This window comes from Acanthochromis polyacanthus, chromosome 1, assembly GCF_021347895.1.
Source record: "Acanthochromis polyacanthus isolate Apoly-LR-REF ecotype Palm Island chromosome 1, KAUST_Apoly_ChrSc, whole genome shotgun sequence".
Classification (NCBI taxonomy): Eukaryota; Metazoa; Chordata; class Actinopteri; family Pomacentridae; genus Acanthochromis; species Acanthochromis polyacanthus.
Window position 1 is genome coordinate 17,338,032 of NC_067113.1, and position 26,041 is coordinate 17,364,072.

Consider the following 26,041-nt stretch of genomic DNA (forward strand, 5'->3'; position numbering starts at 1 on the left):
CACAGAATATCAACATGGAAGCTTGTGTTTCATTATTTATTAAAATAATTATAAATCATTCATCATCATCAATAAGCACCAAGCAAATAATTTTTCCCTCACTTTATCTGAAGCTGCAGTGCTGGGGAGGAGTGGAAGCAAGGCTGAGAACACACAGGCGTGCACACGATCTATTCCTCCCACATACAGTACAGTAAGTGGTTTGACACAGGGAGATTTAAAACACACAAACACACACACGCACACACACTAAAGACATGGAGGCAGTTCCAGATTATGTTTTGACAGACGGGAGCTGATACGACTTTAATCTTATGCAAATCTTCCACCAGTTTAGCAAGTGTTCACACATCATTTGTTCAAGTTAGTGTCCAACAGTTTAAAGTCAGTCGTTCCTGTTCGATTTGCAGTCTGTGGGTGAGAGTGTTGATAACAGCACCTGACCCAAACTGGACAAAATGTATCTCTAAAAACACCACCAAGGATATTTGCAGAAACAGACTGCACATATACACATGGGAATGAACTCCAGTAATCTGACAGGATGTATTTCCTCTTCTATCCTGTGCAATATTAGCATCTCAGAGGAGGGTGTGTGATGAAGCATTCAGACAGATAAATCTATTTTGAGACAAGGCAGACACAACATCTTCTCATCAGAACCAAAAAGTTCCACGTTAGGAGCAAAAGGGAGAATAAACTTTATCTACAAAGCTTACAATCGACAAACACCCCTTTTTTCTTATTTTTATCAATAAAATACAAGCATACGTCTAAAAGGCATCACCTTGTGCTTTGCATGATATCCACATGAAATGGTCTCGCTGCTCAAAAACACAAAAACAACTAAAGAAGCAAGACAAGTTAAAGCTCTCGGTCACTAAATATGGTTCAACGTCTCATCACTGCCACATTTGAGCACTAGTATTTCTGTGTAATGCTGAAAGACAAAAACAAACGAGATGGTAGAGAAGGTGGTTCACGTACTGCTACTACAAAGTATATAAATATCCATACAGTAACTAGTGTCAAACAAAATCCAGCAAAAGAAAATATACAATAGATTTCAATAACGGATGTAACGGAACAGAAAAACAAGCTGTGATGAGCTTAACACAAATCGTGTTGAGCTTTGTCAGGCGTCCTTGTGCTGTCGGACTGAAGCCTACAGAGACCTGGAGGCGTGAATGTAACACATAAAACTAGTCTGAAGACAAATCTGGATATTCTTCAGGCCTGAAAGACAACATCCATACAACCAATCGAATATTTAGATAACAACAAAATGAAAGTGTCAAGAAAACAAATTTAAACATGAAATACATACATTTTGTAACATGAATACACTAAAATGCCGCTTGAGGAAAGAGATAGTGAGGTTTATTCAGAGACCGTCCTCTGAACAACTAAAAGGCCATGGAACTCTCGGATTCTCATGCATGCCAGAGTGCTAATAAGCGGATTTTTTTTTTTTAGCTTCAATACATAAATAATTTTCAAAATTTCAGACGCACACTCCTCTAACATAGTTCTATGTCTTCATACAACCACAAATTACATGATGAAATATAAACATTATACCAGCACAGACACAGTGACCTGAATGATTTTTGGCGTGCCAGATATCCAGTCTAGACCTACTGCAGTAGACATTCACTCAGTTTGGGACAGGCTACTTCCTCCTCTGGATATCTGGCTTTTGGCCAAGGTAAGCGACAGCCTATAACAGCTGAAAAAGGCTTAGTGCAAAAACTAAAATGTTGCAATACATGCATGCAATGGAACCTGCACAGATATAAAATATCTCTTTGCCATTACACATACGACATCAGAGAAATGTTGCTCAACAATAAGAATTGCTGGAGACTAATCACACCAACCACCAGCATTCTCAGCTAACTATTATTCTTGAAATGATACATTTTTTTTATATTTTCTGATAGTAGAAAAATAGCTCAACAGCCTCATTGAACGTAAAATTAGGGATTTGTGTCAGTAAGATTGAAAATATTCACTCTGTGAATAATCAGAGTGGAAATGCAGGTTTCACACTCAGTCAAGTAACTCACATGTTCTGGCTGTTCTACAAAGGCCACAGGAACTCTGAAATCCCAAATCTGCTAATTGTCCTACATAATCCTAAAAACTTCCTTCCCACAGCTACAAGATAGAACCATTAGAGTAACGGAGGTATACTTTAGCAGTGACAGACTGCGAGCTGAGTGAGTGAGTGAGTGGTTCTCTCTGGTGCTCTGAGGAAGGAAAGCCGCCCCTGTTAAAGTTCTCCAGGTTTCTGGTTGCAGCTGGTGCACACTCGCACGGGGTGGTCCCAGCCACGCGACGGAACGGCTCGACGCTCCGCGGAGCACTCGTCGCACACTCCTTGGCCACAGGCGCGGCAGTGGTGCTTGGACAGCTTGGCAGTGAACTCACGTTGGCAGTTGTGGCAGGACAGGATGTCCTGGTCAGGCACCCAGTAGGCAGGACGAGCCGCATCTTTCACGAGGCCTGAGTGGAAGGTAGTGCATGAATACACACATCGACACCATGCTAACAAGTGTATCACATACAGCCATGACCATAAGTTTGGACACAAGTACCATGACGCTTGTGAATCTTAGAAAATACCACAAAATTGTCACTTACAATACAGTACACAACTCCTGAGAACTATATTAAGTTTCATATTTTAAAAAAAACATCAAAAGAGTTTGGTGTCATTTTGTTATTCTTACCAAATTCGGTTGTGAAAGTACTGCATTTTTTTTGTTATTTTCTTCTAATATTATGTTTTGGGAACAAAGTTGTTCCAATTGTTGGAATTTATTGATAATATTATATCCCTTGTTGATTTGTTGACTAATTAAACTGGTGCTGTCAAAAAATATTAGTTATGTTCTGTAATAGACATCAAAACAGACATAGGAAGTCATGCTGTGTCCAAACTTATGGCCATGGCTGTACACTCATATGTCTGGAAAGTTAACATGATGCTACAGCCAACTGTTCCTCAACTTTGTCTCGTAAAAATAACTAAAAACAGCAGGGAAAAGGCAGTTCGACTCTGTCTGAAAGTAAAAACTACCACCTACAGGAACCTCCAATAACCACTATTTAGCATCTTATGTCTTTAAATTAACTCATACAAAATATTGAGTGCAGAATCAACAACTTGTTTTGTTTCATGGGGGCTACGTTCCACACATTTTCTTGGCTGTCTACGTCGAGTTTCTCTGCTGGCTTACTGGCAGCTGCTCCCAGCCAAGACAGTCCAGCACTTATCACCCTCCAAAATGCATATTTCGCAATGATTCCTAGAATTTAGATGCACAGTACTCACACACGTTAAGTCTCTGCCATTATTCCTCCCATCCCTCCTAATTAAAACGCTGTTTTATGCTGCTGTGCCTACATTTATTTGCATTCACTTGAGCTTTGCCCAAGATTATTTTTTCCTCAGTGCTGTCTGAAGTGCACTGTAATGCCAAGTAAAATGAAGTCCTGAGCTGTCTAGGTTGGGGTTACCATGGAAACATTGAAACAAGATTTGGATTGGGAAGTAAGTGGGCTAATTCTGTTGTGATTGGAGCAGGACTCGCTGTGGGGTATTTTGGGGGTGGTCATGGATATAGAAATATTTTTAGCACCAGATCAGGTTATCAGAAACATATTCATCTGTGCCCTTTAACATTAAATACATGCCAACAGTACACTTATCTAATAGCCTAATATATGTATGAACAATCAATTTAGGCTTTGGAATAAAGAAATTAGGCTATGTTTGTGGCCTTTATTTGAATTTCTCTAACTCTTTTCATGCAGCAGAGGCAGTTTTCTTAATCTAAAATATCATTTGAATCATCTTGACAGAAATGTGTCATATCAGCTATTATAAAAATGATCTTCTCAGAAACACTGGACCAAAGTGCATTCTAGACGTTAGTGAGAGGTTTATGGACCGATCTATAATACTGAGCAATCACCAGGGAATATTAATAAACATCAGAACATCAATATCATTAACTGCAAAGGTGAGTTCTCAGCAGGAAGTTTCATCAGATGAAATGAACAAAAAGACTGACCAATACCTGCACAAACTGAAAGTCTACAATAAACATTAAACTGTAAAACACTTCTTCATGGCAATGTCGTCACAGATTTACCCTGAGGAGAATGTCTGAGCCAAGTTCTTTAGGTTCTGTGGCAACTCAGTGTAGAAGGACTTTTAAACTTTTTTTTTTAACACTTTTTGTGTTAAAGACAAATGTTAATTCTGAATAAACAAAGAAAACTTGATCATTTTATTGCTATTTATCTAAATCTCTTTCTTCATAATAACACTCATTAGATAGATCAGCTGTTTCCTGTTATCTAAGGCATTTCTGCTTGATTTACACTGAATTATCAGAGAAATGTAGGCTTTTGGTAACAATATAAGCTCTGTTACAACTAGGCCAATAGGGCATCCAATATTCCTTATAAGAGGAGCTTTGTTGGCTGGACTCCTGCATAAAGTCCAAACTACAAACAGGAGTTTCTTACAGAAAATAAGGACGATATGCCTCTGCCACCAGAGGGCATTGCAGCCATGCTCTCACATTTATTGGGTCACTTCTTCCTGTTACATAACAATCCTCTTGAGGTTTTGTTTTGGGCAATGCTCACCAAGTGGGATGTCAATAGCAGTGACAACAACTCCTATAGTGTTGGTGACCGCTTCTCCAACCTTCCTAGCCAGAGTTCCACCTTCTTCCTCCTCGAGCTCTGCCTCAAGTACTTCTGCATAAGGAAAAAAAATACCTTGCTGAAGTCATTCTCACATAAATGTTAAATAGAAGCATAATACGGATATAGAGTACAACTGGCATTATTGTGAGAGAGGATGTGTGTACCTGCATATGAAGCTCTCTGCTCAAAGCAGACATCACAGACTCTGACAGGGGCAAGACCCCAGCCTCTCTCAGGGACGGGTGCAGCTTTGGAAGAGCAGCCGTCACAGAAGCCCTCCCCGCAGGCACGGCAGTGATGCTTGGTGTCATTATCCTGGAAGACTGTGTGACACTTATGGCACCCCTTGTACGAGAGAAAAACAATAACAGCTCATGTTATTGACCAAGAGCTAAAGAGAAGAGGACGTAACCTGAATCTATCCAAGTTTTATCTTGTGACCTGCAAACATGGATTGTGTAATTGGCACACAACACCACAGACAGTAAACATCCCTCTGGACATGAAAGTGTTGACTTGGCTGTTGGTGGCGGGTGGCAGAGGGTGGGGCTGTGTGTGTCACTCACCAAGATGAGGGAGTTGGGTTTCCAGTAGGCTGGGGCGATCTGATCTGTCAGCCAAGAGGTGACGGCCTTGGCAGGTTTGACACTGAGCTCTGACACAGACTGGGCCACTAGGTTGACTCCATCCAGAAGCCGCTGTGCAGCATTGCTATTGTCCTTTAAAAAGCCATCCGACTGCAAAAAACAACCAATTTTTTTATGACTCAAATATTCAAGTTTGTGACTATAATTGTAGGTCTGTACAATTATTGATGATTGTGAAAATGTTGTCTGCATCAGACAAAGAAATGAAACACTTTTATTTCCACTTACTCCTGGCCAAACATGCTGGATCTCGGTGCGGACCACTGTGTCCACAGGGTCCTGGTTCCCGTACCAATACTGACGGCTCCGATAGATCACTCCACAGTTGGGACATTCAATGACATACCTGAACATATATTTGAAAACATAACTCAGCTTCTAATACATCTCAACACGTGTATATTTGCTGTTTCATTTGCTGTGGGACATGCATGTTAGAAGGAACAGAAAAATGAGATTTTAGGTCAGCGTCTGGGACACCAGTGCTAAAATCAAGCTGAGGAAAGGTAACATAACCCTAACCCAAACCTAGTTATGAGTGCCCCTGCAGATCATTCCTCGGCTACTCACCCAGACCAGGCATATTTGGCGAGGCCCATCCATGGAGAGTCTGAGGAAGCTGAGGTCTTTGGGACAACTATGACTTCCTTTCCCCCTTCATAGCAAGCCTGAGGTGATGCACCACGAAATTACTTCAACTTCAGGCTCATCACAATAGAACAAGATAAATTAGAGTGCCTTTAAAAAGAAAAAGCTAGGAGATAGCCATGCTTACCTTACAGGTGTAAATGCGATTATCATACTGAACAGAATAACGACAGCGGTGCTTCGCGTCATGGCACACTCCTTCTCCTAAGTGGTTCATGCTGTTCTTACAGCCAGATCTGTGGGAAATGCAAGGATTCACGTTGCTAATAGTAAAAAATATAAGCTGAATGACAAATAATAAATGGTAATTTTTTGTTTAAAGAGACAAAGTACTGACCCACAACTGAGGCACAAGCTGGAGCAGGTGAAGTACTCATCAGGAAAGAAGCAGCTGTGCGCGACCAGCTCACCTGCAATTTCCCCATTGAAGCGTTCACTCAGTGCCTGCAGGGAAATCAAGGACCAGCCAGTATTAACATTAGACTTCTACAATTAAAACTGACGCTATGAAGATTCACATGCAGTTATGGCTAATGATAAATCAGCAGAAACTGTATTAGTCAGTATCGTTTGTTCAGTTCACCGTCGTGTTTTCAGCACTACGACCGTTCTGAAGCAGGCTGAAAGTCAGCTGAAAGTCAGCTGACTTTTGAACTTTACCTGCAGCGCTTTGAAGATGACCACCGGGGTGCGGGGGGAGCGGGTGGCGTTGTTATCCAGGAGCTGCTCCAGTTTATTCTGCAGGCCACGGAAGTCAGTAGGGGGACTGAGAGTCTGTGTTCCCCAGTACTGGACAGAACTGAAGGCTTCTGGAAAACGGGAGAGCTTCCTAAAGCGCTCCATCAGCAGCCGATCTACTGACTCAGATGACTTCTCTATAAGAGGACAAAGATGTGGAATGGTTACCACTGACTGTAATCACAAGATACTGGACATAAACCATAAGCATGTGTTTGGACATTTGGTAAAATCTGTGGTTGAAAAGTAGTTAAACCAAGAAAACAAAACACAAAGACACTGGGAGTATGCAATATTGGAAAAAAAAAGGCATTATGATAGTTTTTGTTTCTTGCAATGTGAAAAAATATAGAATTTTCACCTAATTACTTCAATTACTCTACTTGGAGAGAATTAATCATTCCAGAATGATGGTGTAATTTTGTAGGGTAGTGCATCTGTACAGGAAATTCAAATATATATTCCCAAAAAAATCTGGAAAGAGACATTTGAAACCTAAATGCATCCATCTGGCTTTGTCCCTGTCATAGAGAGCTCTGTTGGGATGATTTGAATGGTCAAACAAATTAGTTGGGTTGTCTCTTGTACCAGCAACAATTGCCAGATGTTGCTGAAAGGAAAGTCTTTGGTCAACGTCATTCTTTTGGTCGCCAAAATACTTTCATACAACTGATGTTATATTTCGTTTTGCTACCAAATCTTTGTTTTCAAAGTTTTCTTCCCATTTCTCACATCCCTCACTCATGTTTCTGTGCATGTTAAGCCTCTCCACGACTTGGAAATAAACTTAGACAAACTCTCAGAATTAACCATGTATGTTTTTGTTTCAAGCAGCAAAAAAGGTTGTACTGTGATATGCTTGAGTTAACTATCATTTTGTTTTACATCATATTTTCTGTGATGTGACTACTGAATATTAGCACCTCGCCCTGTAAAGGCTGGAACAATATGATGTACCACCCTAAAACACACATAGCTTACTCATTTGCCCTACCTCTTCACAGCTCATACTGGGGTTCTGTCACGTTTTAGCACTACAAAGAATGTGTCCTGGGCACTACAACACAAATGTATTTTAAGTATGTTTTTCCTCTCCCTCAAAAGCAGGAATTTGTTCCCATAAATATCTATTTAGTGTGGAAAACAACTTGTAGAGATTTGCCGTTTACTCTAGTGAGGCAATGCAGCACAAGGTGTTTTTATTTCTGTCAGACACTTCTAAAAGTGATCGGCATTAACAGCATTTAGCAATGATGTCAAATCTAAATCCAGTATTAGAAGAAGACACAATTACTCACTACAAAGACTTATCTCACTAAAGCAAATTGCAAGTCTCTGCAGGTTGACTGTCACACCTTAATCAAAGGAACAGAAACAGGGACATCCTCAGAAGTAATAAAAAAAACACATTAAAATTGGGGTGGGGTAAAATCCAAAGCAAAACAGCACACAGAACTGTAAAAACTGCAGAAACTGGATGTAAATGTGCTAAAACTGGTCTGACTAAGGTCATAAATCTTTTCACTGACTGTTTTCTTTGGAGTCCAAAAGCAGCGTCTCCACATTTCTCATGAAGCTGGAATGCCAACTGTTACCTCCAGTGACTCGGATGACAAAGAGAAAAACACTGCAGGCTAATATTTGATAAACTCTTGCTGTGCTTAACCCTTCGTCTCCTCTGAAGTACCCATCTCTCACTCTGTACACTGATCCAGGATTATGTATACAATGACCTAATCCCAATGTACCATTCTAAAATAAGATTTTAAATTAGGTTCTGTTCATATTATTACACTGAACCCATTAATAGGTGTAGATGTGCTACCTGAACCCAGCAGCTTAGTGTGGACCGTTTCATGGAAGATGATCACCGCAGGGCCCAAGGTGGATAACGGGACATCCAGGCCACAGCGGGCTGTCGTGGCCTTCAGCTCCTTGGTAAAATGCTTCAAATAGGCATCCGAGGCGTCGCCGAGGAACTTGAAGAGGTCGTCATGGAGACGGTCAGCATGGGTGCGGTAAATGATCAGGTCGGAGATGGCGAGCACCTTGAGTAAGAGGCGGGTTCTCTGGCCCTGTTTGGAACTGTTGCCAAGCAGCCCCTCCGTATCGATGACCACGACTTTATGGATGGGGTCAAATGCGGCCCACACGCCCACCGTACACGACTCTTGTGTGGGAGAAGTCTTGAACACCTCTCTGCCCATGAAGAAGGTGTGGTTCAGGGTGTGAGATTTGCCCTCTCCTGTGTTACCAAAGATGGACACCACCTTCAGCAGCTGGTCGGGCTCGCAGCTGAGGCTCTTCATGAAAGAAGCCTCATCTTTAATCTGAGGGAGAATAATGGAGTTTATAGTGAAAAATAGTTTTTATCAAGAAATTAGAGTTTCTGTAATATTGATTTTGTTGGTATTTCATTGCAACTTACCTGCATTTCCTCATTCTCATCAACCAAGAGAAAACTGGACACCTGCTCCAGAAGTTTTGCTCTCTGAGATTTGGTCTCATCAGCTATTTGAATGGCAGGCTGGACAGACGTCTGCACAGAGTTGACCTCTGCTGGTTTCGGTGGTGGAGGGTAAGATGTAAGCTGGTGTTTCTTCTTGTTGCCTCCACTGTGGGTGCGTTTCTGACAGTCTTGGCACAAGTTAACTTTGCAGTTCTGGCAGCGGACCACAGACCTATGGCGTTTCCCATTATCCCCATTGCCTCCTTTACAGTTGTCACAGTAAGGGACATGTCCAGGACCTATCTGGACCCTCTCGTGGTTCTTCAGACGCTCCTGGCTGTGGAGTTCGAGTTCACAACGGACACACTGCAGGCTCCTACACTCATCACACTCATATGCAGCCTCTTCAGAGCCACCACAGGAATAACTCTCTTGACATATTAGACTGGTATTAACTCCCTTTTCTGAAGATGAGCCATGCCCACTCATCGTTTCTTACAAGGTGAATTTGAATACAGACCGGTGCTTATTGGAACAGCTTGTACAAGAACTATTTCCAACAGCAGTTAATGAAAAACGCAGGACGTGCAGTAATACTGAGGGGTGAAATGAGCAAATACAATGAAGTCAAGTTAAGACAGCTGCATGTTAACGGAGCTGGTGATACACTAGTTGGAACGACTAGTTCTCGACAATTTATCGAAGTTGTTTTCGCTGTATGATATTCAAACACTTAAAACGGTTTTTGTACAAAGTGATTTAGTGCAAGTAACAGTGGAGTGATGAAGTAGCAATAGCCGTCTCCTTGAGTTACGCCTTGTATGTTAACACTAAACAGTTAGCTTGTTCATGCATTAAAGTTAGCATTTAGCGGCAATATTACTTAAAATGTATACACGGTTAATCAGAAAACTGTAAAATAATCCAGAAATATGTACAAGTAGCCAGTACCAACCGAAATAATGAACTCCCTGAAAAAAACAATGAATGTGCAAATGTTGATGCTAACAACAGGCTAGCTTAGCAAACTGACCCTCAATAGCTCGCTGGCAAATTCAGCAGAAAATTTGGCATCCAAATAGGAATACGTAGCTTACGGCTAGCTAGTTTCGACGGATATTTTCAACTTTTTCCTAAGAAATGTTGTAATTAGAGGGTCAGGAAACCTTAACAGTTCATAGCCGTCCAAACAAGCAGCTAGCCTCCAGTCTGTCAACTGAGCTGGAACAACATATCAACAAAAACAACAGCCAGTTGATGGCAAAAGCTCGGATTTCCGCGGACTGTTTTACTTTAAACCGGGAGGGAAATCCGCGAGGTTCTGTTTAAAAAGTCTTTAAAAGTGTTACTGTATCTGAATCTTTCCGAGCAGTGTCATTGTTTTGTTCTTCAGCCCCCTCCCTGGCAGATCTCTCTAGCTACGTTATTTTGTTGCCAGGTCAGATCAGCTGATCGGATTATTTTCAGTCACAGGGTCAGAGGAGGGCGACGAGCCAGAGCATGACGGGAAACGTAGTTCGACCCACAGACCGCCATGTTTGTATTCTGTAAAGCTTACAACATTCATAATATAATATAATATAATATAATATAATATAATATAATATAATATAATATAATATAATATAATATAATATAATATAATATAATATAATATAATATAATATTTAAAAAACAATGTTGACTAATTAACATCATCGTTTTCACTATATGAGTCGGTGTTGAAATAAGGTCTTAAAATGATGTTATGACAATAATATAAAATAAAACAAAACAAAACAACAACCTTTTCTTTTAATTGTTTGGCTCAGTTTGTTGTGTATGGGTGTGTATGTGTCCTGCATGTACAGAGCCATTGTACTTTACCTACCCAATTTTCATTTATTGTGTGTTTTTTCTATAGTCATCTGTGGCACAAAGATAAATCCTGACAAAAAAAAGATACCGGGAAATAATAAGATTAATTAACATTGTGTCATAGATGTTGTGGTATAAGCTGGTGTTGAAAAAAGTTCTATCTGTCTCTGTAATATAAATAGGAAGGAATCAGGAATCAGGTAAGGCTTTAAGTTATACTGAATATTCAGTATAACATACAGTTTTGAAATTGCTCACGCAAATACACAAATAACTCTGTAGGGTTTTAACATCAGTCCCAAAACTTGTCAGGTTATTTGTACCACCAATCTTTTTTCTTTTTTTTTTAACTGTAAAGCAATTTCCAACCAACAATGCCTTTTAATTATTATATCAAATTGCAGACACTTTCTTGTCAAATCAAAACAATTTTGGGAAAGCTTTAATCACTGTAATTAAAAATCCATCTTTAATCATCCCTTTAACAAAGAAAATGCTGGTGGGTGTTTTGAAAGTAATTGTTGGAAACATGCCCCATCACAAGCTTTCAAACAGAGGATGGATTTAAAACGGCCTTTGTCTTGTAAAGTAGCACTTCAATGTGTCAGCAGGTGACCATTTGTCCCAAATGGCACTTTGTGTTTTCCCTCCATTTCTGCACTGACAGTAACTTCTAAAGAGGAATCTTCTAGTTCAGAATTATTCATTAGAGCAAAACACAACAGCTGACAATTAAATGTGTCCCACAGTGTAGTGCATTTATTACAAAATGTACAAACTTACAAAACACACACACACACACACACACACACACACACACACACACACACACACACACACACACACACACACACACACACACACACACACACACACACACACACACACACACACACACAAATATGAACACGGATAGCAATAATCTAATTGTGAAGCTAAAAAGAATAAAGGTACACAGAGCAGAATATGTAGCGGAATGAATTCAGTGATTGTTTGACACCAATTGTCAAATATCAACGCAGGTTTTAAGTCTTGTTCTTTTGGTGCACAAGCCATATTTTGCATAAAAATACTTTGGTAAAAAAAATGTATAGTAATCCAAACACAGACAGTGACCACCAGGCTGAGCGTATTCACTCCACTCTTTAGCTTTCTCGTCAAATGAATCTGAAGAATTTCCTCCATCCAGAATCACAAAAAGACTTCAAACGTTTAAGCAGGCTGAGCTTTCTGGATTTAGCTCCACTGTGCTTGTGCATAATTGCAGCAAATACAGCACAGTCAAACACATCTTTGAGGTTGTGCTGTGTCAGAGCTGAACACTCCACGTAGTCGTGAGCTCTGATCCTGTGTGCGAGCCTTCTAGCCTGTCTGCACCGCACCGGTCTGCTGCTCCGCTGGGCCAGATGAATGAGGACGTCCACATTGTGGCAAAGGTCTGACTGAGTTCCAATCAGAACGATGGGAGAAGTCGGATTCCCTGCTCGGATCTGTGGGATCCATTTGGAGGTGATATTGTCAAAGGAGACAGGATTGACCAGGCTGAAGCAGAGGATGAAGACGTCCACATGGGCATAGCACAGAGAGCGAAGGTGGCCAAACTCCTCCTGAAAGATCATATTATGAGTGATGAAGAACAAAGGTTGCACTGATCTCTCTACGTGATGTTGATATTTACCTGTCCAGCAGTGTCTATCAGTTTGATGCGAGTTGGGATTCCATTCACATGAACCAAACCTGTCAGTTAGACAGAAATAAAGATGAATTCCTGAGCAAAACAGCAGACCTTACAAATGAGAGAGAAGCTTCACTCACCAGTGAAAACATCAAATGCCGTCTGTCTGTACTCTGTGTTGTAGCCATTGAAGATGTAGCTGATGATCATGCTGGTCTTCCCCACAGCTCCATCACCCACCAGCATGCAGCTCAGCTCCTCTCTCAGTCTGTGTGCTTTATCACACCTCTGACAGTCCATCTTTCCTTTACATTAGTACTCCATTATCCCAGCAGTGTGAGAGGCCATGCAGGAGAGCAGCATTACTGTAAAACATGGCCTCCCTCTGCCCCAGGAGGGACAAGACCACCTCCATTTGAAAGAACAAAGGCACCCAATCAGATGCTCCCCTCTCAACACTTTGACTGTTTCCTTTGATGCATATTTACATAGTCACTCCCACTGAGGGAAGGTCAGTTGATGTGACCTTTGTAATGAACAGAACTATTACGGAAATCTTTATTTTCTTTGCAAGCATCTTGTTTTTTAATATGCAGAATTAAATTAGCACTCAGAAATTAGGCTTTGAGGAAAAGTGCAGAAAAACTTAGCTGCTTTCTTTAGGATGCTGCACAATAAAGAGACTGTAGTAAGATTTAAAACATGAAGATGGCCCTTTGTGACAAATTTTTAAATGTGATTAGTCATTATTGGATGAATAATTAGTCATTATTGGATGAAGTAGGGTTATGAAGTAGGCTAACCCTACAACTCCTTTCTTCATCAAATTAGCAACAGGGTGTAGTAACCACTGTAGATCAGTAGAGAGGAGTGTTGCTCCAGCAGCTTCCTCTGTGGACACCTTGAACCTCATAACATTTCACAACTAAAGGTTGGTCAGCGAAACAGATGTGGTCAAGTATTTAATACTAGTTAGACACATAAATGACTCTTGAATCGTACTTTACAAACTCAGCATTAGGTTTGTTTTTTTTAACAAAGTTATAATGGACCACAAATGTACATTTTTTCAGTCTGTGTATCAAGATATAACCAAAATACAAACCACTTAAAAACACGCCACTCTCATGAATGACATGTCTTTTGAGCTGGCAATATGAGATTCACTGCACTAATCACGGGTGTATTAATTTAAGACATGCCAGAAATTTCTTACTGACCGAGCTGCTTTCCAGTGCAGTGACTCCTCTGCTTGTTTTTAGGACTGGCTGTTGTACTGCTCTCCTATCTGGTCTCCAAATTTAGCAGCATATGTGTTGACTCGACTATCAGAAGGAGAACACACGTTGCATCAACCTTAAAGTCTCTGCACTGGCTACCTGTCTGCTTAAGAATCAGTTTTTAGAACCTTTTATTGGTTTGTAAAGCTCTGAATGGTCTTGGTCTATTCATCAGATTTATCCTATGAGCTCTCCAGAACCCACGGACCATTCTGCTAGTGGTCTTTTAATTAAACCAAACGTCTGAACAGAAATCCACAGTGAGGCAGCCTTTTGTTATTATGGCCCATGTGTCTGGAACAGCCTTCATAAAACCTGCGAGCAGAACAGTGCTGCTATTTTTAAAGGCTAGCTCAATGCCTACCGTTTTAATCTGGCTTTATACTTCATTTCTTTCTTTAGTTGAGATTATTTGTTATTATTACTATTTATAATCTATTTATTGTAGTTGTTTCTCTACTTATTTAGATGTTTTTTCCTGCATCTGGTGTTTCCTCATTACAATAATCTATTTATGATGGCGTTTCCTCAGTCCTTGTTTTCTGAGTTCTTCCTGTACCGTATAGTATTAATGGCAGCGGGGATGGGGTATTGTTTTTATATTTTTTTTTATTTATTTTGTTCTGTAAGTTAGTTCTATTTGTATGACACCCTGCTATATAAATAAAATATGACTGATTGATTTTTGTTTTGGTTTTATGTTTCTCTTGTTTTTTGTGTGATGAGCAGTACTCATACAAGATGTAAGGGTTTAACTCATTGGAAGCTCACTAATATATAGGACCATGTGTTAATCATTTCATTCTTTTCAAGTGCCCCAGATTACACACTATGACATAAACTGTACTTTTGCATCAGCCATTTCACTGAGAGGCAAATCACGGAACAAACGGCAGACATCGAGTGAAACTGAAACTGTAATAAAGACATTTGAAAATGCGGTGAAGGACAATCCAAGGAGTGCTTGGCCAAGAAAAATATCCACTCTTCAGTGTGTGATGAGAAGTTTCTTAGAGATTCTTCTTTGAGAAACCAGGAGAAGTCGAGCAAAGAACTTGCTTCAGTTTATCTAGATCCCAAGTTGATCCTTCTAAAGCTTGCAGAAGTCTGATCAGGAACGGCCTTTGTGGAAAGATGGCAGCCAAGGAACAATGTTTTTCAAGGGGAGAATAGTGCAAGAACTTTGAAATGTGTAAAAGCTGCAAAAAAATTGGAGTAAAGATCAGTTGAAAGGAGTACAGTGGAGTGATGATCAAAGTTTAAGATGTCCATTCGACAAGAATGTATCAGAATTGAGAGTGCTTGTGGCATTAAGTGAAACATTTTTACCAGTGGTGTTGGAATATTGTCCGAACTGATGGAACCATGACTGCTGAAAAATACAAGGAAATATTGATTATCTGCTATTACTTTTGGAAAAAAAGTCTACTTTTCAGCACAATCACAATCTCAAGCACACTGCAAAACAACAGCTGATACAATCAAGACCAGGGAGAATATTATAAAACTAGAATGAGATCTTCTAGACAAAGAAGAAATGAAGACGGCCCGAACCTAAAGAAGAACAATGGGAGGTGCTGAATGAAGATTGGTGTAACACAAGGAGACTTAAGAAATCCTCAAAAGAGGTCAAGATGTGCTAAGGTCACTCTAAATACTGAGCCTGCAGAAGCCATTTTTAGGGTCCGAGCACCGATGGTACTGAAGGACCATATTGAAACCCTTTGAAACCCTTGGGTTTCTTCTTCCCTCTTTTCAACCTCCACTTTGGCGGCCTAAACATACCCCAAAATGCGTCAACCTTTGCATGCACATCGGGGCTGGTGAAAAATTTATATTTTATGGGAGTTGCACACATGTGGCAAAATGGCTCCATAGTGCCCCCTGTAAAATTGAAAAAGTGGTCATTAGGCCAACTGCCACAGTGTTTCATCTACAGCCACAATATTTGGGGGGCATATGCAGCACATCAGGACACACAAAAAAGTCAAACACGGCCATGCCCTAAACCCAACAGGAAGGAAGTCGGCCATCTTGAATTAGCTGTAAATTTTTTCTGATTAATAACTCATCAGGGGTAAAACCGAGAGACCTCAAATTTGGCCAGTATATGCAACAACAGTCCTTCCTGATGAAAAGTTATCAAAATGCTCCACAAAAGTCAAAGGTTTTGTGAATAAATTCGTTGTTGTTGCAAATCTGTCTACTCGTTCATTTCCTTTCATCTGAGCCTCCGGTACCTGCTCTAACATGTTAGATATATATGTATATGTGCATATATATATGTATATATATAATAAAATCTAATATATATTTTTATTATTATAATTAAATTTTAAAAGTAAATTTTAAAAATTGTTGAATAAAATTTAAATTTTTAAATTTTCTATTCTATTGAATGTTGAATGTTAAAGCTTCTATTCTGATGAGCGATTCTTTATGTACACACGTGGACAAAATTGTTGGTACCCCTCAGTTAAAGAAGGAAAAACCCACAATTCTCACTGAAATCACTTGAAACTCACAAAAGTAACAATAAATAAAAATTTACTGAAAATTAAATAATCAAAATCAGCCATCACTTTTGAACTGTTGATTAACATAATTATTTAAAAAAACAAACTAATGAAATAGGGCTGGACAAAAATGATGGTACCCATAACTTAATATTTTGTTGCACAACCTTTTGAGGCAATCACTGCAATTAAACGATTTCTGTATTTGTCAATGAGCGTTCTGCAGCTGTCAACAGGTATTTTGGCCCACTCCTCATGAGCAAACAGCTCCAGTTGTCTCAGGTTTGATGGGTGTCTTCTCCAAATGGCATGTTTCAGCTCCTTCCACATATGTTCAATGGGATTCAGATCTGGGCTCATAGAAGGCCACTTTAGAATAGTCCAACGCTTTTCTCTCAGCCATTCTTGGGTGTTTTTGGCTGTGTGTTTTGGATGGTTGTCCTGTTGGAAGACCATGACCTGCGACTGAGACCAAGCTTTCTGACACTAGGCAGCACATTTCTCTCCAGAATGCCTTGATAGTCTTCAGATTTCATCGTACCTTGCACACTTTCAAGACACCCTGTGCCAGATGCAGCAAAGCAGCCCCAAAACAATACTGAGCCTCCTCCATGTTTCACCGTAGGGACAGTGTTCTTTTCTTCGTATGCTTGGTTTTTGAGTCTATGAACATAGAGTTGATGTGCCTTACCAAAAAGCTCCAGTTTGGTCTCATCTGTCCAAAGGACATTCTCCCAGAAGCTTTGTGGCTTGTCAACATGCATTTTTGCAAATTCCAGTCTCGCTTTTTTATGAGTTTTTTTCAGCAGTGGTGTCCTCCTTGGTCGTCTCCCATGAAGTCCACTTTGGCTCAAACAACGACGAATGGTGCGATCTGACACTGATGTACCTTGGCCTTGGAGTTCACCTTTAATTTCTTTGGAGGTTGCTCTGGGCTCTTTGGATACAATTCGAACGATCCGTCTCTTCAATTTGTCATCAATTTTCCTCTTGCGGCCACGTCCAGGGAGGTTGGCTACTGTCCCGTGGGTCTTGAACTTCTGAATAATATGAGCCACTGTTGTCACAGGAACTTCAAGCTGTTTAGAGATGGTCTTATAGCCTTTACCTTTAAGATGTTTGTCTATCATTTTTTTTCGGATGTCCTGGGACAATTCTCTCCTTCGCTTTCTGTTGTCCATGTTCAGTGTGGTACACACCTTTTCACCAAACAGCAGGGTGACTACTTGTCTCCCTTTAAATAGGCAGACTGACTGATTATGAGTTTGGAAACACCTGTGATGTCAATTAAATGACACACCTGAGTTAATCATGTCACTCTGGTCAAATAGTTTTCAATCTTTTATAGAGGTACCATCATTTTTGTCCAGGCCTGTTTCATTAGTTTGTTTTTTTAAATAATTATGTTAATCAACAATTCAAAAGTAATGGCTGTTTTTGATTATTTAATTTTCAATAAATTTTTATTTATTGTTACTTTTGTGAGTTTCAAGTGATTTCAGTGAGAATTGTGGGTTTTTCCTTCTTTAACTGAGGGGTACCAACAATTTTGTCCACGTGTGTAATAATCATGTTTCATTTTTTGCACCAATGCAACTATGAAAATATTTTTGCACAAGTTTGATCTGGCTTCCCCACGTTTGGCCTGGATTGTATATAAATATATATACAAGTACAATCCAGGCCAAACGTGGGGAAGCCAGATCAAACTTAACTGTAACTGTCAGCATAACATTCACTATCCAGGCTGCCATGATATCCTCGCTCAGTAGCTTCAGTATGACATGTTTATTTTACCCAGAATAGGTTGCCACTTTGTGTTATTGTTCATGCCATTTCAATTTATAAACTGGGTTTTCTGGAGATGATCAAACCGTTTTTTACCCCTCCATTTAAAGGGCAAAGGGCACAGCTGGGAGCGCATTGTGAGACTGTCATCAGCCGCAGTTTATAGTAGCAACGTCATCTGCCGTGGTTCATCCTGTCTGCTTTGTCAGGGTGAGCGGGTTCATGAATACACACAGATAATGTGATATATTTACTGTAAATAAAAGCTGTACTATTCCCCTTTGCAAACTCTAATTTCTGAGTGCATTGCAATGCTGCAACTGCAACAACCGCTACAACTACTATTACTGCTGCTTCTAATATTGATCATAATATCTTCGGAAAAACTACAAACCCTTCCAGGATATATTGGTTTTAATAGCATATGTAGCTTAGAATACACTGCTTCACTAGTATTCTTATAACCTGATGTGCATCTTAATGTGACGACCTATGAGAGGATGTCTGTTCAGTGTATTTTTGCATTGTTTGTTTCATAACTTTAGTGAAAAATTTCTCTCATGCACAAAAAAAAGCCAAATTATCAATGTAACAATGTCATGCTGTCAATCCTTAGATACCTTTTATTAGCCTGACATCAGAATAGCCAATTTAGATCAAAATAACAACACCTTACCTTGTACTGCCTCTTTTGCATGGAAATAGTTTGATGCACAACCAAAAGATTTACAGTTGGCTTCACGCAGATGAGAAATATATCATGCATCTACAGTCATATTTGCTCATGATAAAGCTTTCAAAACATCTTCACATAGTAGTTTTGTTGCTTGTTTTCTGACCTTATGAGACGGTGTTTTACTGTATTTTGCATCAGCTACTGAGGTTATATCATCTTGCAGAATTTGGGTTGAGGATTTTTCTTATTTCACGACCAACGAGCCACATTTTCTACTCCACAGTATCACAGCTGTACTGCGGGAGAATCGTACATGCATTGTAAGATGTGGCTTTGGAGAACGGGAAACGTTTGTGGGTGAAAATGCAGCTTTACACAAAGTGTTGCTCCTTATCTGTCTGAGCCTGCAGGAAACTCTGTGAGCATTGTGTTGTAAGGTCTCCGCTTCCTGTTTGCCGTTGTTTGTCACTTACTCGTTCTCTTCTCCCTTTTCTCTCCCCCCTTTTTCCCACCACCTGTGGTGTGAGTGATAGAGTTTATTCCCCGTGGTAGGAGGGCAACATCTGGTCCCCCCCTCCCCACACACACACACCTCCACACCTCCTCCTCCCCCACAACACATCGCATTGCCAGCTTGACTCCCAAAGCTACACCTCAGACAGCTGTGAGTCACAATGCTGTTCCTTAAACCAAGGTAAATGTCAAACACAGGAAAAGTTCTTTAAATATCTCTGCATCCAGAGATTCCTTTCCTGTGGCGGCTTCTTTTATCATCACAGATCAAGCACAGGGCTGCTCTTTAATGCTCAGATACAAGCATCTTGCAGCTAATTGAGAAGGTCTTTGCAGTGTTTGCATGTACCTTAAACCGTGCAGCAGATGTCAGCAGCGTGCTTAGACTCAGTGAGATACATCTGTCACAGTAAACATGTTTTGTGTCTGCATTCTCACGGTCTCTCTTCGCAGGACTAGACGTGGCAGAAATGTATCCTGACATAGATTTATTGAGGTAATCTGCTTAGTAAGTGTGTCCAGCTTAGGAGAACCCCCCCACGGGATGCATGCGGCACGCTTCAAATTTCACTTTTTCATTATGAAATGATACATTTGGTGATTCCTTTTGTGACGCCTGAGAGTTCATATAAAGATAAACTTCACAGACTCCCTGAACTACTGCTTTAGTATTTAAGAAGTAAACACCGAAGTTGCCTGACGTTGCTGTCGCGTAGCAAATCTGACAACAATAGAGAAATCTGTCAGATAGGCGTTAAAAGATTATGTTCCTCCCTAAGCCAGAGATCAGCATGGCACACTGCAGACAGGGCACAAAACAAGTGGCTGACATTGTGATAAACAAGCCATTTGCATAGCATTTCCTGCATAATATCTCTTTAAGTAGATATGACTTGGGCTCTTAAGTGATGAGGATTAGAGCAGGAGGGCTGCAGCCATAGCACAGAGACCCCACTTTATAAAAATGCTTCCCTGCTCCCTCTCTAGCTCCTAGGTGTGACTTCAGGGTCACAAATAGGTTTCATTGTCACTGGTATACATAAACTGAATGCAATCTCCATGAAGCTGTTGGCAGCTTAATGTTAAAGGTCCTGACCTGCTAGCTTGAATCTCACCCAAAACATGTGCTGCTGTTGATCACAAGTCTTGTTTTCATTTGTAATTTGCTGTCATTTATTTAAGTTTATATTAATATTGTTAATGAGATCTTCCACTATATATTACCTTGTGTTAAATTTGCAACTGAAAATGACACAAAAGCTGCAAAAACTAGTCGATCAGTTTAGACTCTTACAGCACTGCATGCTGTCTGAACTAACAGACCGGTTAAGAAAGTACAATGTTTTTCACTTTCACCATCACAGTTCAGGGGATTAGCATATTAGCATGCTAATATTCGCTAATTAGAGGCAAGCGGAAATGTTTTGCAAAGACGTGGGAAAAACAAAAATCTTGACCTGCGATAGCGCTAGACGAGTTATTGCAAGTCATACTGAGAACATAAACTTGTACTAAATATAATAAAAAACTATCAACAATAATGGTTGGTGAGACTTTTTCAAAACAACACCTTTAACTTATGTCATTAGGAGTCATCATCTGAAGACCATGAATATCTTTACCAGATTCTGTGCAACTCTATTAAGTAGCTGCTGTGACATTTTTCAGGATAAGTGAACATTTCTAGCAGTTGTTGATCTTCCAGAAAGGCCAGTGGATTACCAGTTGTTAGGATTTAACCTCAGAGCACCATAAATGCCTGTGGAACATTTGTGCAAATCTTTGTGCTGAGATTTTTTTCAGGATTAAATGGAGATAAATATTTTTAAGTGAGGTTCAGAAGCAGGACCACATCTCAACCACCCCTCTTCCTGTCATACATCTATACATACCACTCTGCCCTTCTCACTTGTTCGTTCTTGCTTCTCGTGCCCCAACCACCCTCCCTATACTTCTGCCTCCTTTTCCTGTCTTCTCCTTTTCCTAGGGGGTCCACCAGCCTAGGAGCTACTGTTGATCTCCAACTAAACTTTTCCCCCACACTATATCAGCTCATCCCAGTCATTACCAACATAATAATTATTTGCATCCAATAAACAATCAAGCTTCAAATCAATGGTGTAGGCCCTTGCAAATGAAGTTTTGTTTTTTATTTAGCACTTCCAAAAAAAAGGGCAAGGTGATCACAAGTCATTAGGATCCTTCCTCAGAGGGCCACGAATGTGCCAGATACTATAGGCTGGATCATTCTGTTGATAAGTGTGCACAGCTTTGTCCTCACATTAGCCAGAACACTGGTTTCTCAGTGGGGTTCGTGCTCAGTAAGAGACTATACATGCATCTCTTGAGTTTATTAGCAACAGGATACAGCCCTCTTCTTGTTCTAAACTCAAATACTAGCAAGTGATTCATGGGAATTCAGACCTGTATATCTCCCCTCCCCTGCACTACCTCCCAGCTGACCCCTGTTGTTCACATTCTTGACTTGTGGCCAGTCATTGCAGGAAAGCATAAACTATGAATACACCATAACCGTGCGACTTCTTGTGCTACACAGTACTGATGTGCCTTTTTTTTTTTTTGGATCAGTGCATTTGCAGTTAATCTGAATTAACATTATAACCAGTGTTGTAACGTTCGGATCTTAACCAGCTTAGGTTAAGTCAGCTTGTCCCAGTTTTTAAGTAAAGCTTAAGTGTTTTGGGGCTTTTGTTGGCCACCAAGCATCCCTGTCAGTTTAGTTACTCCTGCTCCATTAAACCCTGGCGGGGGTCCAGAAGCAGCGGACTAATTCCACTTTACCCTCCAGAGAGCATCACAGGGGGTCTGTCCTCCGTCTTTTGTGGGAAATACAGTTGTCCTGCTCCAAACCTGCCAAAAACGATCCTTCAGCTGATCAGCTTGGTTGATGTGACCATGGGAACATGTGCTAAATGTAATAAACGGTTGGCTTTAAGAGACATTAAATACATTTTCTCAATCCTCTTCTCCCCGTGAATGGTGACACTCTATATGAACACTGCTGCTTTGGGCAAAGTTGGAAACTGTTTGGTTATTTCCACGGACGAATACTTGTATGATGATTTATTTTCCACTGAAAAGGGTACAGCTAATTAGTAAACATATTATGTAACATTTAGACAGTTAGAATTAAGCAACACTGAATTCTCTGTTGTATGAGTATTTGTGTACTCATGAAGGTCTGACGAAGCAGATTTGTGGTTGAATGTTAAAGCTTACAGCAGAAGGTTTTCTAAAACGTTTGTATCAGTTAAGCCTCTGACTCAGCTTCTGGGTGTTTTTCTGCTTCAGTCACGTTTTTACTCACTGTGGGAGTTTTTCACTGATGTTTTTCCTGAACTTCTGTGGAAACAGTACAGCCACAACAAGAAGTAAAGAAAACTTATAATTGTTTATTCTTCTGCATGACAAGGTTCAATGCCAAAGCAAACATAAAAAAGAAAAAAAACTAAAATGGAATTCTTTCTGTTACATTTTTTTAAAAAGAGGAATTCTGTATAATATTTTTTCCAAGTGCCCACTTTTTCCAAGTGGGCACTTGGAAGAAAAATGTTTAAAGTTGGGGGAAGAAATTAAAGGCTGCTTGACTACACCTATTTTCATTTTTACATTCTTCACAAACCAGACATGCTTCACACAACTCTGCACACCGAATTCAGACAAATTTATCTCCCAACATCATTCTGACAACTTGCTCCATTGTAAAACATTTTTAAACTGTGCTGCTGTTTTTTATTGGTGAAGAATGTTTTATTTTCCTCCCAAGCTCTTTTCTTGTCTTCGCTGTGTTTCGTGTGAACACAGCCTGCAGTTTAGCTGAAAATTTTCAGTTGTTGGTTGCACCTTAGCCAATTATGCCTTTTCAATTGTGCCAAGACACAGCTTTTTTAAATTATCTTTTAAAAACGTATATTCTATTCCAGTCTCTCATGTAAACTGTTTAGTTTTGGGATTATTTTTAGATTAAATATCGCAACTTTAAGCCTGTCTTTAATGATTTTTCCTGATAGAACCACGTCGTGCATTCACAGACTAACGAAAACTTACAAATCACAAAATTCTTTCTGTTTTTACAATGTCTGATTGCACTAAATCTGATCTGATATGGTTTGGGGGAAGTTTTGAAAGAAAATGTGACTTTTAAATCTGGCAGTGGGTTTAGAGGTCAGAAGGTTAACATACACTACCAGTCAAAAGTTTAGATACACCTTCTCATTCAGTGGATTTTATTTCATTGTTTTATACATTGTAGATTAATACTGAAGAAATCAAAATAATAAAAAGAATACATATGGAATTATGTTGTAAAAATAATGTTAATCTTCAATATTAAGCTACAATGTAGAAAATAGTACTAATAAATTAAAAGCATTGAATGAGAAGGTGTGTCCAAACTTTTGACTGATAGCGTATATGAATTTGTTTTTTCTTTTCTAACAGAAGCACATCTTAATAATATTTTAGGGCTTTTTAATAACATTTTTCTTCTTGTGTGAGTCTTCAGACCCACTTAATGTCAGCCGTGTATGCTTTTATTAGCCACAGAAACATAATAAATTATAATACCAACTGAACTCAGTTAAGCAAAATCCAGTCTGGTCATCTGATTGTATTCAGCTAAAACTTGGGTTAAATGGAATGGGCAATGTACCTAAAGGAAAGGATTTAATCAATATAATCATGAATGACTTTTCTTTTTTGTTTAAAAAAGGATATTGATATTACTCCCATGTTTTATAGTAAATCTAAAGCTACATCCAAGCTTAGCATAACGAATGGAAGAAAATAAAAACAGCCTGGCTCGATCAAATGCCAACAAAATCTGTCTACCAGCACATATAAAGTTTGATAATTACCGTGTTATATCTATTTATTGCAAACAGGATGTGTTGTGGTTTTACACATGGTTTTGTGCGGGTCTATGACAGATTCTTTGCGGGCTTTGTTGTTTTCTCTTGACTTCAGTCTTTCTTTTAAGGAAAGCTTACGCCCTATGTAAATCATAAAAATAAGACAAAAGTCAAGATTCCAGAATGAATCAAAAGATTTGTAAATGTTTCCGTTCTTTTTTTCTTCATCTTTGTTTCTTTTTCTTTTTTTTTGACCCGTGTGTTTTTCCACCAACTTGTAAAATTACAGATTACCCTTTCATGTAGGTGTGCCAGCTGGCTTTGGTGCATCCTCGATAACTTTCACAATACGTCTCTTTGCAAAGCATCTCCACTGAAAGTAGGTCATTCGGAATTCATACTTGCCTTAATCTCTTGTCGTTATTTTGTGCAGCTCATTACAATACTAGTATGGAATGCGACATGAGCCACTTACAACTAAATATATGTCATGGAAATATCTGAAGCTGGTTGTCTCCAAGTAAGAGGTGTGATGACACAGATGTCGTTTTGCCGTGTGATTTTCCAACAATCAAGAATAAGTGTAATCTAAACCTGTATTCAGCAGCATGAAACGCACAAGATGTTACGAGTCATTGTTGAAGCCACTGAGCATTTCAGATAAAAAACTAAATACAAATAGGAATCCACATCAGTGCCTCAGTGTCTGAATGTTTGATCCAGTGCATTACAGGGAACTGATAACATTATCAACAGGGGTCTCACCCTTTGGCCTTTGAAGCATCTGTGTTTTCTTCTGATTTTAGTTTCAATTGGCTCCACATCAATCCACACAGCGGCATATGTTCTCGCACAGCCTGATTAGAATCTATTTAAACAGGAAACTCTGCCGCAATTGGCTGATTAACATGAGAACATGATCTTTCCAAAGGGATAAAACGTTCCAAACAAACACAGAGCATCACTACGTCGGATTAGAAGGCATTTGACTCAACACATGAAACATTAATTCAAGTGTTGTGTGGAATTTGTTTTTGATGGTCAACAATTTAGACCAAGAATGCTTAACCACACAGCAATGAGATTTTTAGTTCATAGATAAGCGTCTGTCTTTTTCACGAGCGTAGCTAGAGTTTACAAAAAGAGGCTCAAATCATAGGCGAATGTTCCAGAGATACCATTCTGTCTCAGCAAAATCAAGACCAGTATCCTTAGTTAAGTATAATATTGCTACAAAAGTCCCAGAGACTGCCACAATGACCGTGCAGCTGCTTGCCTGTGAGCTACAGTGAAACTGTAAAATGGCACTGATATGGGACCTCTGTGAGTGTGTGGGAAACAGAGCTGCCTTTCCTGTTCTTTGAGAGAAAACACTCCAGAGAAAAATGGCAGGAAGCCTCCAGGGCCTTTTGATTCAGGCTAAGAACGTGAGTCAGAGTACCTGAGAGCTAGGAGTCCTCATAATGTCAGGGCCACCTTTGATGTCAAATGTCAAAGCTAACCAGCAGGCGTGGAAATCCTCCATACAGTTGTGAGTCACAAGGTCTGCTTCCATCCACATGTTATCACAGCAGGCAGTTTGACATACAGTACAGAAATCCTGAGTGTATTAATGGAAGCTGCGCTCTACGTAGGGCCATTGTTAATGCTGGTTG

At 39.7% G+C, this 26,041-nt stretch overlaps 2 protein-coding genes across 2 annotated transcripts; both read right to left on the reverse strand.

Moving 5' to 3' along the window:
- Positions 1-22: 22 nt before the first annotated feature.
- LOC110966509 (zinc finger FYVE domain-containing protein 1-like) lies at positions 23-10,659 on the reverse strand. Its single transcript, XM_022215899.2, has 11 exons — positions 9,190-10,659; positions 8,587-9,091; positions 6,684-6,898; positions 6,361-6,467; positions 6,151-6,259; positions 5,946-6,043; positions 5,604-5,721; positions 5,295-5,465; positions 4,893-5,073; positions 4,666-4,779; positions 23-2,508 (listed from the first exon to the last, which is right to left on the reverse strand). Exons 1-11 carry the CDS (start codon positions 9,697-9,699, stop codon positions 2,276-2,278), a joined length of 2,361 nt encoding a protein of 786 aa, XP_022071591.1. The 5' UTR covers positions 9,700-10,659; the 3' UTR covers positions 23-2,275.
- Positions 10,660-11,962: 1,303 nt separating this feature from the next.
- Positions 11,963-13,111, reverse strand: LOC110966513 (rho-related GTP-binding protein RhoV-like). The gene is made up of 3 exons (XM_022215904.2): positions 12,883-13,111; positions 12,746-12,804; positions 11,963-12,674 (listed from the first exon to the last, which is right to left on the reverse strand). Exons 1-3 carry the CDS (start codon positions 13,040-13,042, stop codon positions 12,225-12,227), a joined length of 669 nt encoding a protein of 222 aa, XP_022071596.2. The 5' UTR covers positions 13,043-13,111; the 3' UTR covers positions 11,963-12,224.
- Positions 13,112-26,041: the final 12,930 nt, after the last annotated feature.